General features: G+C 37.5%; 1 protein-coding gene across 6 annotated transcripts in view; it reads right to left on the minus strand.

Annotated features, from left to right (window-relative positions):
• Positions 1–19,043, minus strand: part of TRPC4 (transient receptor potential cation channel subfamily C member 4) — a gene marked incomplete at both ends in the record, with an annotated part of 116,981 nt that overhangs the window by 70,323 nt on the left and 27,615 nt on the right. For 5 of the 6 annotated variants that reach the window (XM_082859258.1, XM_082859257.1, XM_082859256.1 and 2 more), the window contains one exon: positions 16,536–17,054. The exons of the other annotated variant lie outside the window; for it this stretch is intronic. In XM_082859258.1, coding sequence (XP_082715384.1) covers positions 16,536–17,054 — 519 coding nt within the window. The remainder of the gene's footprint in view (positions 1–16,535; positions 17,055–19,043) is intronic. 6 annotated transcript variants of the gene reach the window in all.

Here is a 19,043-nt window from a genome sequence, read left to right on the forward strand (position 1 = left end):
CTAGGCTGCTCAGTAGATAAAAGCTTATTTCTATGACAATATTTCATATTCACCATGTTTTTCAGGGAGCTATAAGAGAGAGACATAGGTTCCGGAACAATTTTCAAAATTGTTAATAGAATTTTGTCCTCATCAGTGAATTACCATAATTTAGAGATTTAAGACAGTTTATACTGGAGTCTTTCACAAAAAAAATGAACAGCTAATAGATGAAAGTGTCAGAAAATAGTTTTAGAACAGAGTACTACTTCTGTTTTACAAAGTATTTAAATATTTATTTTAAATACTATTGGTTCATTACTATTACGTTAAAAGATGGTAAAATAGTTCAGATTTAAGATGTTTCCCATCATAATGAAATATAAAGCAGTGTCACTAATATAAAGACTCACAAAGGCTTAAAGAAAGGGTTTCTAAACATATGATCAGTTGTCTTAAAAAATATGGCTAACATCTTGTATTTTGTTGGTATTCTTTTTTTCTGAGTTATTGTTTTCCAATAACATCATTGCAATAAGAGAAAGAATAATGGGAAAGCAAATAATACATTCATTCAGATTAATTCAACAAATATGTTTAGCCATCTATCAGAATCTAGGTTGTATTCTAAACTCTAAGATTTTGCAATGAACACAAATGAAAAACGGTCTTGGTGTAGTTTCCTTTCTGTCAGAGGAAATAGGCAACAAAACAAACAAAAAAAATGACACATAATACAGAAGTATGTGATATAGTTAATAAAATAGTAAGAACTTGGTTTTCAAACTCAGAGAGCACTGTAAAGATTTTGGCTATATTCAGAGTGAAATTTGAGACCCACTGGAAGGTTTTAGATAGAGAACAGTGAGCAATGAAATTCCATGTCTGATGCCCCAGTTCAGAGGCAGGGACAGATCTGAGAGATATTATGAAGAAAAATTCAACAAAAGTTGGTTATTGGACATGAGGCATAATGGAGAGAAAACACTCATGTTTGTTATATTGATATTTATGAGTTAGTGTAGGTTGCATTTAGGTAGCAATAAAGACTTAATTTTAGAAATAACATTCTAGTTGACATTGTAGATGTTGTGAGTATGTTGGAACAGGGATGGAAAATATATTTTATCTCGCATGCCAACACAAGTTTATTAGTAATGGGGGCCTGGAACATATACTGAGCAGGAGTCTGAGACTAAATTAGAATTCAGAGGAAACATGTATCTTGTCCAATATCCCTAATAGCCATGGGTGAGTTTAAGTTCTGGTATGGCTAAAAATTTTCCTTATATACTGTTGTGAGCTAACCTGTGTTCAAGATGCTTAAGATTCATATGTTAAAATCCTAAACTGCAGTAACTCAAAATATGACTGTTTGGAGATAGTGTTTTCAAAGAAGTAATAAAGTTAAATGAGGTAAGAGGGGAGACCATGTGAAGACAGAGAGAGAAGACAGTCATCTACAAGCCAAGGAGAGAGGTCTCAAAAACACCCCAGTTTTGTTGACAGTTTGAGCTCAGACTTCTAGCCTCCAGAGTTTGTGAGAAAATTAAGTTGTTTTTACCATCTGTAGTACATTGTTATGGCAGCCCTAGCAGACTAATACATAGACCAACCCTCTTGAAAATGAACTATAACTTTTATAAAATACCATGAAAAACTAGCCTACAGTTCTGAAAAATGAAAAAAAAAATACAGACAGATTCTGGAAGAGTCAAAACTTGGAAGAAAGGACCAGGAAAGTGAAGTGGGTCTATCTGTCTATCATCTATCTATCTATCATCTATCTATCATATATTTATCACCACCTTGGTATAATATGGAGTGGCAAAGCCTTTGAACAAATCTGAATTATTCTAGCCTGAAGAAATAGATGACAGTGTCTAGGGCAACCAGAGCTGATGGAAATTGAAGAGCAAATTCCAGAAAGGAGAGAACCAAGGATTAGGATTCCTAAATTCTGTGTAGAACCCTGAACTATGCATGTGTAGGGCAGACTGCAGACTGCCTCACTAAAGTGGCTGGACGAAGAACTGACGTAAGATTTAAGGAAATTGGTTTCTAAATTTAAAAAAAAAAACAGTTAGGGCTTCCCTGGTGGCGCAGTGGTTGAGAGTCCGCCTGCTGATGCAGGGGACATGGGTTCGTGCCCCGGTCCGAGAAGATCCCACATGCCGCGGAGCGGCTAGGCCCGTGAGCCATGGCCGCTGAGCCTGTGCGTCCAGAGCCTGTGCTCCACAACGGGAGAGGCCACAACAGTGAGAGGCCCGCGTACCGCAAAAAAAACAAAAACAAAAACAAAAATAAACAAACAAACAAACAAAAAACAGTTAAATGATCATAACAGAATCTAGAGTCTTCACAATACAACTTTCACAATATCCAGGATACAGTGCAAGATTTCTCTATATAAAAAGAACCAAGGAAATGTGACCCATTCTCAAGAGAAAAGACCATCAGTGAAGGCTGACCCCTGGATAATTCACAGGGCAAACTAGCAGACAAGGACTTTAGAGCACCTATTGTTAATCTGCTCCAGAAGGCAAAGAAATATATGGTCAAAATAAATAAAAACATAAATCTCAGCAGAGAAAGAGAAACTATATAAAAGCCAAGTGGAAAGCCTAGAGCTGAAAAGTAAAATATCTAAAATTTAAAAATATTACTGAATGGACATTACAGTAAAATAGAGATGACAGAGGAAAGAGTAAGTCAATGTGATGAAAGATCAATAGAAATTACCCCATCTGAAGAAAAAAATGAAAAAAATGAAAGGAATGAATACAACCTCAAGAATCTGTGGAACAATATCAAACGGTATCATTGAAGCCTCAGAAGAATAAGAGAAAGAGGATGAGTCAGCAAAAGGATATTTGAAGATAACAGCCTACATTTTCCCCAAATTGGTGAAGGAAATCAATTTACAGATTTAAGAAGCTCAGAAAACCTCAAACAGGATAAAAATGGAGAAAACCATGCTAGGGTGCATGATATTCAAATTTCTAAAAAGTAAAGAATAATAAGGCAATCTTAAAAGTTGCCTGAAAACAAAGGCACATTACATAGAGGGAAACAGCAATTAAAATTATTGCTGCCTTTTCATCAGAAATTATGGAGGCCAATAAAAAGCCTGAAAGAGAAAGGCAAAAACTGTCAATGCAGAAGTCTGTAATCGGCAAAAACCTTCTTCAAGGATGAAGGAGAAACAAAGACATTTTCACATAAAAGAAAACCAGGAATATCAGTTGGTAAATATGCTAAAGAGAATTCTTCTGGTTGAAAGGAAATGATTCCACAGGAAAACTCAGATCGTCAGGAAGGAATGAAAAACATAAAAGGCAAATAGTCAGATAAAAAAACAAATTTTTTTCTGATGATTTAAACAATGTACATGCCAATATTTAAGGCAAAAATTAAAACACTGTCTTGTGAGGTTTGTAATGTATGGAATGTTTATGTAACTAGAGCATAAAGGTCAGTTGTATGGGGTAAATGAGCCTGTTCTGGGGCAAAGCTTCTACATTTTACATGAAATTATATAATATGAACTCTAAACAGATGGTGAAAAATTAAAGGCATTGTAGTAGACGTAAGAATGGCCCCCCAAAGATGTCCACATCCTCAGTCCCAGAACTTGTAAATATGTTATGTTCCATGGCAAGGACGATGGTTATTAAGAGCCCTAATCAGCTAACCTTAAAATTGGGAAATTATCCGGGATTATCCAGGGCGGCCCAATGTAGTCAGAGGGTCTTTAAAAGATGAAAAGTGGGGGTAGAAGAGGAGGCCAGAGTGATGCTCATGGGGAGGACTAAACCTTTTGCTATTGCTGATCTTAGAGATAGAAAAAGACGGTCATGAGCCACGGAATGTGGAAAGCCTCTAGAAGCTGGAAACGGCAAGGAAACTGAGTCTCAACTGGAGCTTCCAGAATGAATGAGGCTTGCCAATACTCAGTATTAGCCCATGAGACCTGTGTCAGATTTGACATATAGAACTGTACATAAGACATCTGTGGTGTTTCGAGCTACTATACAAGCAGCAAGAGAAAACTAATAAAGGTATATATTGCGATTCTTAAAGCAGCCACTAAAACACAATGCAAGTATCTACCACGGATCTTAGGAGGAAAGAGGATTCCAGATACAAGCCATTCCTGGTAGAGAGAAAGCGGATTCTGTTCTTGGCTTTGGGCTTGACAAGCTGAGCAATAAGGCTGTTATTTTCTTCTCAAAGAAGTTGAATAATGTCACAGTATTAAGGCATTCAATCTTATGCATCATATTTATGGAGGCGTCCTCAAGTCCTGAGACAGTGATGACTATGTTTTCCAACACTTCTTTTTACCTGGAGTGGTTATTGGGTTGCTTAGTATGAAATTGATTAAAATAAATAAATATAAAAAGGCAGCTGAATCAACACTCTCCAGAACTGATAGCTGGAAGTCTCATCCTGAGGAGAGAGACTGCAAAACTATGTAAAGGGCAGATTTCTGCTATACTTTTATATAGGCCTAAATAGCTATTCATATCAGCATTTTTAAAAATCCTAAACTTACAACTAGATCATAGAGTACAGTAACTGAGGTTCATTCCAAAGCTCTGAATTATAAAGAAAAGTTTATGTTCTGTGAATTTTGTTTAAAAAAGAGATAATACATAACATTGTACATTTTCAGCCAATGATTCTCATATGAACTGATGATATTTTAAACAAAAAAAATGTTGCCACTTAAAATTCAACTATATGGAATGTTATTAGCATTATTTTTATATCTCTCCATTCTCCAGTATCCTCGGATAACAGACTTTCTTGCATTATTCACTCATTGCCCTTTCCGAAATGGGTTGCCAAGATTTTCAGATACCCAAGACACACAGTCACCACACAGAAGCTAGATTACTGGCCTTATCTCAAAGCCAAGGCTGCTTATGTGTCCTGGGATATTGATTATTTTTCCTTAACAGAAAAAAGCTGCAAAACTCAAAACTCTGCCTCTGGAGCCAAAGACCCAGCCAGAGTTGTATTAGCAACTGGTGGTCCATGAAGAAATGATAAAACAGTAAACAGAAACAGAATAGAAAAACATGAGAAGGTACACAGGAAGGACAAAAAATAAAAAGGTTCAATACAACAATATCTCAGTTATATGTTAATAGCTGTTACAGCTTCCTAGCCCCTAAACTGTAATCACACGATCAATGCTGTGTGTAATATTTTCAACAATGCTTGTTTGAACAGATAAAAGTCAATCTGTATAAGGAATAAAGATGGAAATTTATCAATATTATTAAAAGCATTTTATTTTATTAAAAATTCATTCCTTACTTAAAATAATTCAAAGCAAACTCATACAAAACAATTGTATTTTTGGTATGTTTGCCTAAATATTATTTAAGTAGTATCTCCCCTTCCCCACTCCCAAGGGAGCTGTCTACTGGTTTTGTCTCTCCTTGTAGAATTTACCAGTGTCATTAACATAGGGGGGCAATCAACAGAAATTACACACAAAGCTTTGTTACTTTCTTCTCACCAATGATCAAGTTATTGTGCCACACAAAATCCTTTAGAAGGACTACTAACAAGGTGTTATAAAAATGCATCGACTGGCAGAAAAAAACATTTGTTGAGCTCATATACCACATGCCGGCGCCATCACAGATGCTGACTGTAGCAAAAGAAAAGCACAGTTCTTGGCTTCAGGAGCTCACAGTCTTATGAAGGGGAAAGAAACGTAAAAAGGAAATTATAAAGTGGTAAATGTGCATGCTCCAGACATAGAAGAGGGAGTGCAAACCCAGCCTGAGAGAGCAAATGTGGGACCTTTCTGAACCCGAGGCTTAACATCTTGAACAGGGAGTAGGATCTAGCCAGAGGTAATGGTTGTATTTCAAGGTAATAAAATAACAAGAAAGTTTACAGAGGTAATGTTCACAGATCACAGCACAGGAGAGGAAATAATAGCAATCTGGAATTGCTGAGCATACAGCAAAAGTCAGGAAGGGGTGAGAGATGAGTCTGGGCAGGAAGTCAGCGCCCAGATATCATCTATCCTGTTGAGGAGACTGGGTTTTACTTTATGGGATCTACAAAGTAAGGGATAGAAAACCAGGTTACAGTTTTAAAATAACATAATAGAGCAGCATTATTCATAGTAGCCAAGAGGTGGAAACTGCCCAAATGTCCATCAATAGATTAATAGATAAACAGAATGTGGTATGCACATACAGTGAAATATTATTCATACAATGTATATACAGCGTATATACATACAGTGAAATACATGCAGGGATGAAACTTTGATACGTGCACAACATGGGTAAACTTGAAAATACTATGCAAGTGAAATAAGCCAGACACAAAAGGACAGAGAGTATATGATTCCACTTATATAAGGAATCTAGATTAGTCAAACTCATAGAGACAGAAAGCAGGATGGTTGTTGCCAGGTGCGGGGGAGAGGGGTGAATGTGGACTTAGTGCTTAATGGGTAAGAGTTTCAGTTTGGGAAGGTGAAAAAGTTTTGGAGATGGATGATGGTGATGGTTATTCCACAATATGAATATACTTAAAAAATTAAAAATTTTACGGTGGGGAATGTTTACATATTAAAAATTCTGAAGTGTGGTGTGATTTTGGATGGAATGAGATTGGAGCCAAGGATGCAGGGAAACTGGGTGAGACGCACTAGTCTAAGACTTCATTAAAGAGGGCAGGAGGAGTAAGGCTGGAAGGGAGGAAATAATTTGGGTAATAGTAGGGAATATAATGGGCAATAAGATGGGCAGGCTCTGGTGGTTTACAAGAACCTCAATGATCTACACTCTAAAACTTACTGGTTCAAAACAACAATGTATATTCAATATTTCACAATTTTGTGCATGCCTTAGTCAGTTCAGGCTGTTCTAACAAAGTACTATAGACTGGGTGGCTTAAATAAGAAACATTTACTTCTCACAGTTCTGGAGGCCAGAAAGCCTAAGATCAAGGTGCTACAGATTTGGTGTCTGGTGAGGGCCTGTCTTCTTGCTGTGTCCTCACATGGTAGTAAGAGGATTAGAGATGTCTCTGGGGTCTCTTGTATAAGGGCACTGATCCTTTTCATGAGGGCTCCATCCCCTTGACCTAATCACCTGCCAAACGCCCCACTTCCAAATATCATCATATTGGGGGTTAGGTGTCAACAGATGAATTTTAGGGGGACACAACATTCAGTCCATAACAGTGGGACAGGAATTTGGGCAGGACTCAGCTGGTTGATTCTTCTGTTTCACATGGCATCAATAGAAGTTACTCAGCAGTATCCAGCTAGAGGATGGCCTGGTGTGGGAGTGTAAAGAAGGTCCAAGTTCACTTCTCTTGTAAGTCTTGTCACTGGAGTGAAGGGTTGGAAGGCTGGGCTCAGGTGCGACAATCAGCAAGAGTGTGTACCCACGGCCTCTCCGGTGTGATGGCCTTTTTAGGACAGTCAGACTTCTCACACGGCACCTCAGCGCTGCCAGACAGCATAAGTGGAAGCTGCAAGACTTCTTACAACCAAGCCTTGGATGTTACAGAAAGTCACTTCTCTTGCATTCTATTGGTTCAGGCAGGTAGCCAAGGCAGGCTCTGATCGAGGAGAAGGGTAATTAGATGGCATCTCTCAATTGAAGCCATCTTTAATCTACCACATCAAACTTTGGGAGGTGATGCATATAAAATAATCAAGGATGAGTCTCAGATTTCTAGCATAAGTAACTGGGAAGGCCTTATACTCGAACAGAGACGACAGAAGAAAGCCAGGCTTAAAGGGGAAGATAATGAGTTCATCTCTGAGAAACAGCAGTTTGAGAAAATAATAAAGATTATATGGATTTATGTATTTAAACCATGATTAAATTTCACAGATTTTAGGAAAGCCATGAGCCTTAGGATTGCTGATCCCTTTACAACCTATTCTTTGTCATTTTCTCTAATCTCAGCTCCTGCCACTCCTCTAATTTATGATCATTTATTTAGCACTCCTATGTCCTAAGCACTATTCCAAGCACTAGACTTTCACTGATAATGAAGTCAGACAAGATAACAGATATAGGTGAAGAAAGACAGATAAAAACAGTTAAACACACAAATAAACAGAATCTTTTCGGGCTGTGATAAAGGCCATTGTAACAACATTGTGATGTAAAGGGAATGCCTGGGAATAAAGGGTGAAGGAAGAGGACAGTGATTAGGTGGGTATTCTGGATGTTTGCTGGGAAGGTGATAATATGAACTGAGACCTGATACAGAAGCCATCCATGAGTGCCAGGCAGAGTGAAAGGCCAAAGCAGGGGCCACAGGGTGGGAATGAGGGCAGAAAGAATGAAGGGATTCTTTACAACTCCTAGAGGAAAACATAGGCAGAACACGCTTTGCCATAAATCACAGCAATATTTTTTTGGATGCATCTCCTAGAGTAATGGAAATAAAAGCAAAAATAAACAAATGGGATCTCATTAAACTTAAAAGCTTTTGTACAGCAAAGGAAACCATAAACAAAACAAAAAGACAATCTACAGAATGGGAGAAAATATTTCCAAACAATGTGACCGACAAGGGCTTATTTCCAAAATATACAAACAGCTCATAACAGGTCAATGTCAAAAAAAACAAACAAAAAAACAACCCAATCAAAAATGGCAGAAGACCTAAACAGATATTTCTCCAAAGAAGACACACAGATGACCAAGAGGCACATGAAAAGATGCTCAACATCACTAATTATTGGAGAAATGCAAATCAAAACTATAATGAGGTATCACCTCATACCAGTCAGAATGGCCATCATTAAAAAGTTTACAAACAATAAATGCTGGAGAGGGTGTGGAAATAAGGGAACCCTCTTGCACTGTTGGTGGGAATGCAAACTGGTGCAGCCACTATGGGGAACAGTACGGAGGTTCCTCAAAAAACTAAAAATAGAGCTACCATATGATTCAGCAGTCACACTCCTGGGCATATATCAGACAAAACTATAGTTTGAAAAGACACATGCACGCCAATGTGCATAGCAGCAGTATTTACAATAGCCAGGACATGGAAGCAACCTAAATGTCCATTGATAGAGGAATGGATAAGAAGATATGGTACATATATACAATGGAATACTACTCAGCCATAAAAAAGAATGAAATCATGCCATTTGCAGCAACATGGATGGACCTAGCGATGATCATACTGACTGAAGTAAGTCACACCGAGAAAGACAAATATCACGTGATATCACTTAGTGTGGAACCAAAAAACGTGACACAAATGAACTTATTTACAAAATAGAAACAGACCCACAGACATAAAAATCAAATTTATGGTTACTAAAGGGGAAGGGGGAAGGTATAAATCAGGAGTCTGGGATTAGCAGATTCACACTACTATATATAAAATAAACAATAAGAACCTACCATATAGCACAGGAAACTATATTTAATATCCTGTAATAACCTATAATGGAAAAGAATCTGAAAAAGCATATATAAAGAATACATATATAAAAGAATATATATGTATAACAGAATCACTTTGCTGTACCCCTGAAACTAACACAACATTATAAATCAACTATACTCCAATTTTTAAAAATGAATCAGATGGACCTTAATTTAAAAAAATAATAATGAAGGGATTCTCCATCCTCCATCCTCTTTTTTGCCTCCCTGCATCTGTACATGGTGTTTCTTCCCGTAATGACTTTTTGTAACTTCTCTGCCTGGATGACTCCTGGTTTTCCATGGAAACTCAATTAAGCCACTTTTTCTTCAGGAAGTCTCCCCTAAAACCTTCAGACCAAATTAGGAGGCATTTTCCTGGGCTCCAGGAAGGCAGCTCTGCCACAGCCTCTGTAACCCGCACTATGACAGTTGTGTTGACTTTTCTTCCATCCCTAATAATCTGGTAGTTGTTTGAGGGTAAGGCATTTGTCTTTGATTTCAGCATCACCAGCAAGTAGCAAATAGTAAAGGCTCTTTTTTTTTTTTTTTTTTGCGGTACCCGGGCCTCTCACTGCTGTGGCCTCTCCCGTTGCGGAGCACAGGCTCCGGACACGCAGGCTCAGCAGCCATGGCTCACGGGCCCAGCCACTCCGCGGCACGTGGGATCTTCCCGGACCGGGGCACGAACCCGTGTCCCCTGCACTGGCAGGCGGACTCTCAACCACTGCGCCACCAGGAAAGCCCTAAAGGCTCTCTTAAATAAGTGAGTGAAGGGGCTAATAAGGAAGGAGGGCAGGGAGGGAAGGAGGAAAGAAAATGAGGAAAACATCGTAAATGAGGAAGGTAGCATGTAAAACGTTAGTGCAATCTAGCTACAAAGGAATTTTTAGCTTATAGTCAGCATTTTCTGCTTGATTAAGTACTGCAGTACACACACACACGCACACACACGCACTTCACTGTATTACCTAAGCAAGAATAAAATTCTAGACTCTAGAACACTTCTGGAAGAAATCCAAACCTGGCCTAGGGCTTGCTGATTTCTCATTTTTCTGTCCTCTGTCTCTGGCGCAGAATGGACACCCTGCAAGCACATGTGGACGTGCACTTGGAGAGACAAAGAGCAGCTCTTGGCCAGAGCTCCCTAAGCCCATCCACTAGGTTCCTCATATGTTTACTTCATAGCAGCGGCCAACAAGATTTCCAGCTCCCCCCATGCCCTGATATTAGAGGAGAATGTGGCAAAGGATGAAAAGTTGTTCTGGGCTGCATGTTTCAGAGCCACCTGGGGAAAATCACTGAGCCCGGAGAACGCCATGGAGAAAAACAACAATGGTGCCCCACATTTAAAACTGAAATCGTGTTTTGGAATGAGGAAAAGCAGGCCTTCTTACAACATGCAGGGAGCTTGCAACGGGGCAGATGAAGGTAAAAACCATAAAGGAAACAGGTCTTAGTATCTTCGTATTTTTCTGTGGCAGCAGAGGGCATGCCACTGAGTACTCCCTAAAGCTGAAGGGGAAAAGGGAACAGAGTGTGACCCAAAGAATAAAAATATGACCTTATGGGATTGCTTTCCCAGTTCTATATTACCTAGAAGCAATCTGTAAACACGCAGCTTTTGAATTCAGCTTCAGAATCACGAATCACCAAATTATAGCACAGGCATCATACATCCTAGAGGGTTTTACTGTATGTTTCTGTTTCCAAGAATTGAGACAAAAAACAACTAACCTTTATTGAGAAAAAATGTGAATATGCCTCATATGGTCGAAGAACAATGAGGGTAAGAGAAGTTTAAAAGCTCCCTCTTCTTCCCATGATTTATAAGGGATCTTGAGCAATACTTTATATTGTATCTCAAACCATTAGGTTTTGTTGAGAACAATTATGTTTCTGTTCCATAAAATCCTAAAAGACAACCTATTGGGTTTTTGTATTTTCCAGGAAATATGTGGGTTGGGATAAGCTGTTAAATCCATAATTCCCAAAAGTGGTGACTCTTAATTTTGTTTCATGATGAGTGACAGAGAAGATATGAAACATTAAATAATGACTTAAATGAAAATAACCCTCAAATTTAAATGTTAATTTTGGGAAATCCCCTGGAGGTCCAGTGGTTAGGACTCCGCAGGGGGCACGGGTTCAATCCCTGGTCTTGGAACTAAGATCCTGCAAGATGCATGGCCCCCCAAAATGTGAATTTTTTGCAAAAGGAGCAAAAGAAATTGTTCTTCATCACTCACAAATGAAATGATCAGATCTGAATAATGAAAAAGAGCTGATATTGCTACCCTTGTTTGTCAATCATCATGGAGTCAGAAGCACCAGTTTTATACAAAAAATAATTCACTGGAGGACCAAGAGAAGGTTTCTAATTCACCATGAAATTTTTCAAAGATACTATCATTAACCTAATGTTTTAAAAAAATTTTATATTACATTGGACTATAGTTGATTTACAATGTTGTGCTAGTTTCAGGTGTATAGCAAAGTGATTCAGTTATACATATACATACATCTATTCTTTTCAAATTCTTTTCCCATTTAGGTTATTACAGAGTATTGAGCAGAGTTCCCTTTGCTATACAGTAGGTCCTTGTTGGTTATCTATTTTAAATACAGTAGTGTATACATATCAATCCCAAACTAACCTAATGTTTTTAGTTTATGTCTGCGGCAAATGAAGGCTACATTGGAAAGAGTTGTTTATCCTGCTGATGCAATGCATTTTTATTAGGTGAACAGAAGAATATACCTCTTTAAAAATAAATTCCTGAATCATTTCCTTTTTGAATTTATTAAAGCAGTATCAAATAAAAGCTATGTGTTATATCTAACTTAAACTTAAAAATTGCTATTTTATGTTTTGGAAGATACACATTTATCACACTCTAATCAGTGCAGTTTAAAAGGCTGAAGTTTTACCATGTTGTGGACATATACAATTTCATATTTAATTGTGGAAGAAACAGAAACAATCATTTTCAGATATGAATTAGGAAAAGTGGTTGCATGTCATTAATTAGCTGTAAAGAAACTCATGGGGATTGAATTCCAAGCTCTAAAATCCTAGTGTTAAATTAAATGCCTAATGACCTGTCATAGTTCTGTCAGCCAGGCTGACAAGTCCTGAACAGGCATTTGCTTCATCCATTATCCAGTGGCAGGTGCTGAAATGTTTGGTCCCCAGGAGGGGCCTGGGCTGAGGCCTTGGGGAGCCTTGATCGTCTTTTGCCTTTGCCTAGCAACAGCCGGTGTGGGCACTTGCTTGGAGGACAGAGGCAGGGCCCAGAAACTGGTCAATGAGTGTGCTCCAGAGAACAGAGGAAGAGGAAAGTAAGCTAAAGAAATGCTGGTTTTTATCCCTTTTACAAGCCTCTTAATTATTTACGTCACTCAGTGTAGACTCATGTATCAAAACCCTACCATATGTCTGGCATTTTTGATGAGCTCTGCTATGATAACAGTTCCTGATTCTGAGGTGTAGCATGTAGCAGTCAGGTTCAAAGGGCATACATAATCAACCACCTAAAATATATTTTAAAAATGCAAGGCAGGGCTTCCCTGGTGGCGCAGTGGTTGAGAGTCCGCCTGCCGATGCAGGGGACACGGGTTCGTGCCCTGGTCCGGGAAGATCCCACATGCCGCGAAGCGGCTGGGCCCGTGAGCCATGGGCGCTGAGCCTGCGCGTCCGGAGCCTGTGCTCCGCAACGGGAGAGGCCATGACAGTGAGAGGCCCGCGTACCGCAAAAAAAAAAAAAAAAAAAGAAAAAGCAAGGCAGAAGGACAAATTAAAATCAAGTGTGTAGTATATAATCTAAGTTACTTTTTAAAGCTGATAATGGAAGAATTAGAGCATGGACAACCCTAGGGTCTGAGATAAAGTTTATACATTTTTGATGAGAATGTCTTTTTAATATAAACAGTTTAGCATAATGATTATAACAATAGACTGTAAGAGGATAAACTTAAAATTTTTCCTATTAATTAATTAATTTATTTTTAGCAGTGTGTATGTGTCATACCAAACTACCAATTCAAAAATGCAATTCAACCCACGAGGCCTAGATAAATATTCAGTACAAATATTAAAACATTTAATAATGAAGCTGCATTTACTTCATAGCAAATGCACTTAGCTTTTTATACTGAGGGTCCATGAGGGGATAAGCAAAAACAATGATAATATGAGTAATAACTAAATATACTAGATAGCTCCTCTTCTGGACAAATATGCCAGGAAGTATGCCTAGATCTGGACTTGTATTGTCATGCTTCATCTTAACTACTGACCTATGAAGTAGGCAGTATTTTCCTATTCTAAAGGTGAGAAAACAAAAACTTAAAGGATAATTGGTCTAACATCACATACCTGATTAGGAGCAGAAAAGAGGATTATATGCATTTCACAGGCTTCATGTGTTTCATAGGATATTTTATTTCAATGATACAGAGATGAGTTACTGGATACCAACAAAAAGACATCTTTCCAATAGTTCTTAGATGGCCAGGAATTTACCTGAAAGAAGGTGTGGCTGCAGTATGCACCCTTAGATGGAAAGTTTTTATCAGTTCTAATGCATGCAATTACTTGTAAGTTTCTTTCTTTTTTTTTTTCTTTGTGTATGATCCTTTTAATGTGTTGTTGGATTCTGTTTGCTAGTATTTTGTTGAGGATTTTTGCATCTATATTCATCAGTGATATTGGTCTGTAATTTTCTTTTTTTCTAGTATCTTTGTCTGGTTTTGGTATCAGGGTGATGGTGGCCTCATAGAATGAGTTTGGGAGTGTTCCTTCCTCCGCAATTTTTTGGAAGAATTTGAGAAGGATGGGTGTTAGCTCATCTCTAAATGTTTGATGGAATTCAACAAATTCCATCAAACATTTAGAAGCCATCTGGTCCTGGGCTTTTGTTTGTTGGAAGATTTTTAATCACAGTTTCAATTTCATTACTTGTGATTGGTCTGTTCATATTTTCTATTTCTTCCTGGCTCAGTCTTGGAAGGTTATACCTTTCTAAGAATTTGTCCATTTCTTCCAGGTTGTCCGTTTTATTGGCATAGAGCTGCTTGTGGTAATCTCTCATGATCCTTTGTATTTCAGCAGTGTCAGTTGTTACTTCTCCTTTTTCATTTCTAATTCTATTGATTTCTGTCTTCTCCCTTTTTTTCTTGATGAGTCTGGCTAATGGTTTATCAATTTCGTTTATCTTCTCAAAGAACCAGCTTTTAGTTTTATTGATCTTTGCTATTGTTTTCTTTGTTTCTATTTCACTTATTTCTTCTCTGATCTTTATGATTTCTTTCCTTCTGCTAACTTTGGGTTTTGTCTGTTCTTCTTTCTCTAGTTCCTTCAGGTGTAAGTTTAGATTTTTTATTTGAAATTTTTCTTGTTTCTTGAGGTAGGCTTGTATAGCTATAAACTTCCCTCTTAGAACTGCTTTTGCTGCATTCCATAGGTTTTGGATTGTCGTGTTTTCATTGTCATTTGTCTCTAGGTATTCTTTGATTTCCTCTTTGATTTCTTCAGTGATCTCTTGGTTATTTAGTAACATATTGTTTAGCCTCCATATGTTTGTGTGTTTTACATTTTTTCCCCTGTAATTCATTTCTAATCTCATAGTGTTGTGGTCAGAAAAGATGCTTGATGTGATTTCAGTTTTCTTAAATTTACTGAGGCTTGATTTGTGACCCAAGATGTGATCTATCCTGGAGAATGTTCCATGTGCACTTGAGAAGAAAGTGTAATCTGCTGTTTTTTGGATGGAATGTCCTATAAATATCAATTAAATCTATCTGGTGTATTTGTAAGTTTCATATTTAGTATTTTACAATCTTTAATCATGTGAAATTTTTCATCAATTTCTTCTAGTTGCATATTAAAATTATTCTAGTCCCTTAAAAAAAAAGAGCCCTGAGTCTTAAACACAATACCCTAAAAAAATGAGTTGATATTAGTACATGTGATTTTAGAATCAGTGGGAATGCACAGGAATGAAGCTGTTTCCTTTGTTGTTCAGGGAAAAGATTGTTAATTACTTTTAGGCTCCCATGACACCTGGCCAAAGAACTACAGGAAAAACTCAAAGAAGCAAATTCAGGTATCTTCAATCTTAAGTATTTAGTAAGTAGCAATAGATAAAGCAGCCAGTGCTAATGTAGAATATTTAGGGCCAAGTTAAAAAAAAAATGAATACATTTTTTTCAGAAGTTTCTTTTTCTCTTTCTTTTTCATCTTATATTACATACATAGTTTTTTCCAACTTTTGTTCTAGAAGAATTACTATAATTCACCAATGAAAAGAAAACCAATATTTTCTGGAGGTAGAAGTAAATAGATTTTTGAGAACTTACTCAAAATCAGTGATGGAAACAACAATTACACTAGGTGATAAGTGTAATAGATCTGAATTTTCCTTATTTAATGTTCAAATCCATGGAAATCTAATGAAAAATTTATTACTCTTCTGCAATTTGCAATTGACTTCTTAACTTCTCATTCCCAACAAATCAAGAAACTAAGCCAGACATGAAGGAAGTTTTAGTATTTTCATCTGCTGTTGGACTAAAGGCTTTCCTTTATTAATAACTTCTAATAATGTATTTTATTAGGATCATACCTTATAATTTACTAATAGCCTTCACACACATCCACTCATTTTACACTTCCTACAAATCTGTGAGTAAAATATTTCATATGTATAAAGAAATATACATATATAAAATCAAATATAAAGTCCCTTAAGCAGATGAGAAAACCGAAACTCAAAGAGATCTGTGTGACCCTCTGAAGTAGCAAAACTTATAAATGGCAGAACCAGAACTCTTAGTGCAGAGATTCTAAAATTCATTAGTTTTACCATCACACACCATTAACTGTGCACATTTTAACACAGATGTCAAAAACCATCACTAATTATTAACCTACTTACCGCCCCTCTTCAATGTGTTTCATCATCCGTAATCTGGCAAACAAGAAATATCATCCACTTACAGTTAAACAGAAAATGCTTTAAACCCCCAACCTAATTTTGGGGTACCAATTTCCCTCACTACCATTTAAATTCTGTGGCATTTTGATGGATAAAGTCTGGCAAAACTCACCTCTTTCTGACGGTACTTAATGGCCAATTTGAGTCTCGCGAGATCATTTCCACTTTGTTCTTCTAGGAGACTGTTGTCATCGCGGTAATTAAGAATGATTTCCAGCTCGCGGGAACTTCTTGTCTGATCCAGTAGGTCCTTAGCAAATTGTTTGCACTGTCGTGACAGCTCCTCATACTCTGACTTGAATTCATTTTCCACCTTACTCAGTTCCTGGAGCTCCCAACTTAACTGAAAGGCTGTGAGAAAAGGGTCTTCACTGGACAGGGCGATGAGAGAGGGGCTGGCCAGGGCCTTGTAGATGTTGAGTCTGGAGCGGGAGTGGCGGAGACTGTCCACATCCGAGCTGGACACGCATTCGACGCAGTTGCAGCGGACCTCATGGGGTCTGGGCACCGAGACGCCTTTCTGAACCAAAAGTTTTATTATCTCGTAATTATTTGTATGGGCTGCCAAAATGATGGGTGTAATGTCTGGAGTGAATTCAGAGAACTGCTTATCAAGGAGTATGGGAGGCACCTAGAAAAAAGAAAGCAGAGTTCGTGAGTAGTAACGCATTTGCTCAAGCCTGTGAATTTAAACAACGTGCTATAGCAATGTTGAACAAGATTCATAAGTCTTTTGTCAGGTTTTTTGTTTTTTTGCAGGAGAGTTAGGGCTTTTTTCCCCTCAAAAGACAATAGAAAATTAAACAAAAACTAGCTCTGCAATAGAATGACACATTATTCTTTGTTCAATCCGAATTGTGACATTTCATATCTTAAACTCAGTGCCTATGGAAACTCTTTGATAAAAGACTTTCTTGCTCCCAACTTATTTTCTGGCTGACAATCTTTGCTTTTCTTCCCCAGTGATATGGGCTCCATAAATAATAAGAAAGACGCTACAAAATAGTTAATGATTTGTTTTAAACCCAAGATCTGCCTCTGCAATAGAAGGTTTTAAATTCTTCAGTCAGGTTTTTGCTTGTTTGTTTGTGTTTTATCTTCTGCAGTCCTAAGATCCACCCTGCGATTACAGGTGGCAGTGGAACGCAAGAGTGCTAGCCCCTCTGCTTTCTGTTTTCATCCATTCCTTTATGGTATATTTTCCAGATGACAAGAAGTGCCCCATTCTAACATCGCTGTTATTAGAAATAAATGCTTCCTGTGGAAGAACCTTAAAAACATTATGCTAAGTGAAAGAAGCCAGTCACGAAAGATCACATATTGTATGATTCCATTTTTATAAAATATGCAAAATAGGCAAATCTGTATACGGAGAAAGTAGTGATTGCCTAGGCTTGGGGGTAATGGAAGGGATGGGAGGTGACGGCTAAAGGACACAAAGTTTCTTTTGAGGGTGATAAAAATGTTCTAATATTGTAGTTATGGTTGCACAACCCTGTGAATATACTAAAAATCACCGAATAGTATACTTTCAGTGGGTGAATGTTATGGTATGTGAATTATATCGCAATAAAGCTATTAAAAAAGAAAAAAATAAGAAAGAAATGCTTCCCAATGAATCAGGTCACCAATGCGCTTATGAACAATTTCCTTTGGGTTATACTCTAGGAATGGTAATGACAAAAATAATTTAATAGGCACTATTTAGTAGGCCTAAAGCACATCCACCCTCACTATTCATTATTCACATTTTAGAGACATGGTCTCTCCGTAAGTAAGTGGGAATCCTGCTATTTGAACCTAGGTCCATCTGTCTGACACCCAGGCCTGTACGTACTGCACTACACCCTGCTGCTTTACAATTTTTGGTTAGTATTTCTTCCTGCTGGTGCAAAGTCATAGAGGCCTCTATGAAAATAAATGCTACATAAGGACAAGTTAAACAGGCATGGCAGAAAAAGTGATGGCACGTCACATTAAAATATGCTGCTGGTCAAATATGATAAAAACCACAGAAGGATCAAAAGAAACAACTATGTAGAGAAAAACTAAAGTCATAGGAAACTTCAGTAGCACTATTTTTAAGTAGAGGTGTTATCTTTATATGAGAATAATTAAACTCAAATGCTTTTAATTCATCTGGCCATTTTGAATATCCATTTATTTCATAAGACACACACACACACTATATATATATACATATTTTTAAGATATTCAGTATTTTATTTAATTTTTTAGAAGACAATTTATGTATTTCCCCCACCCCTTCCTTTAAGTTAGTGTGACAATTTTCCATAATAAACGACTTAAAGGAAGCTTTGGTCAAGAATGGAATGAAATAGCAAAACAAAACTCAAAAAAACCCCAAATCACTACTGCTTTTTAAAAAACCCCATCACTTTCACCAGTTATATTCAAACAAAACACATAAACTATATATACTTAACAGACAGCAGTCTGCTGGGACTCTGACAGGTCAGCCCAGCTGGCACACGTGATTGTTTATCCAGGTCCCAGAGGGCAAGTAAGCATTGCATTGAAAAATAACAATAAAACAAAACACTTAAACAATTGCCTGTTATTGAGTGCTAATTACACACCTGAATCAAGTATTACATGG

This window comes from Leucopleurus acutus (genome assembly GCF_964270905.1).
Source record: "Leucopleurus acutus genome assembly, chromosome: 18".
In the NCBI taxonomy this organism is placed as follows: domain Eukaryota; kingdom Metazoa; phylum Chordata; class Mammalia; order Artiodactyla; family Delphinidae; genus Leucopleurus; species Leucopleurus acutus.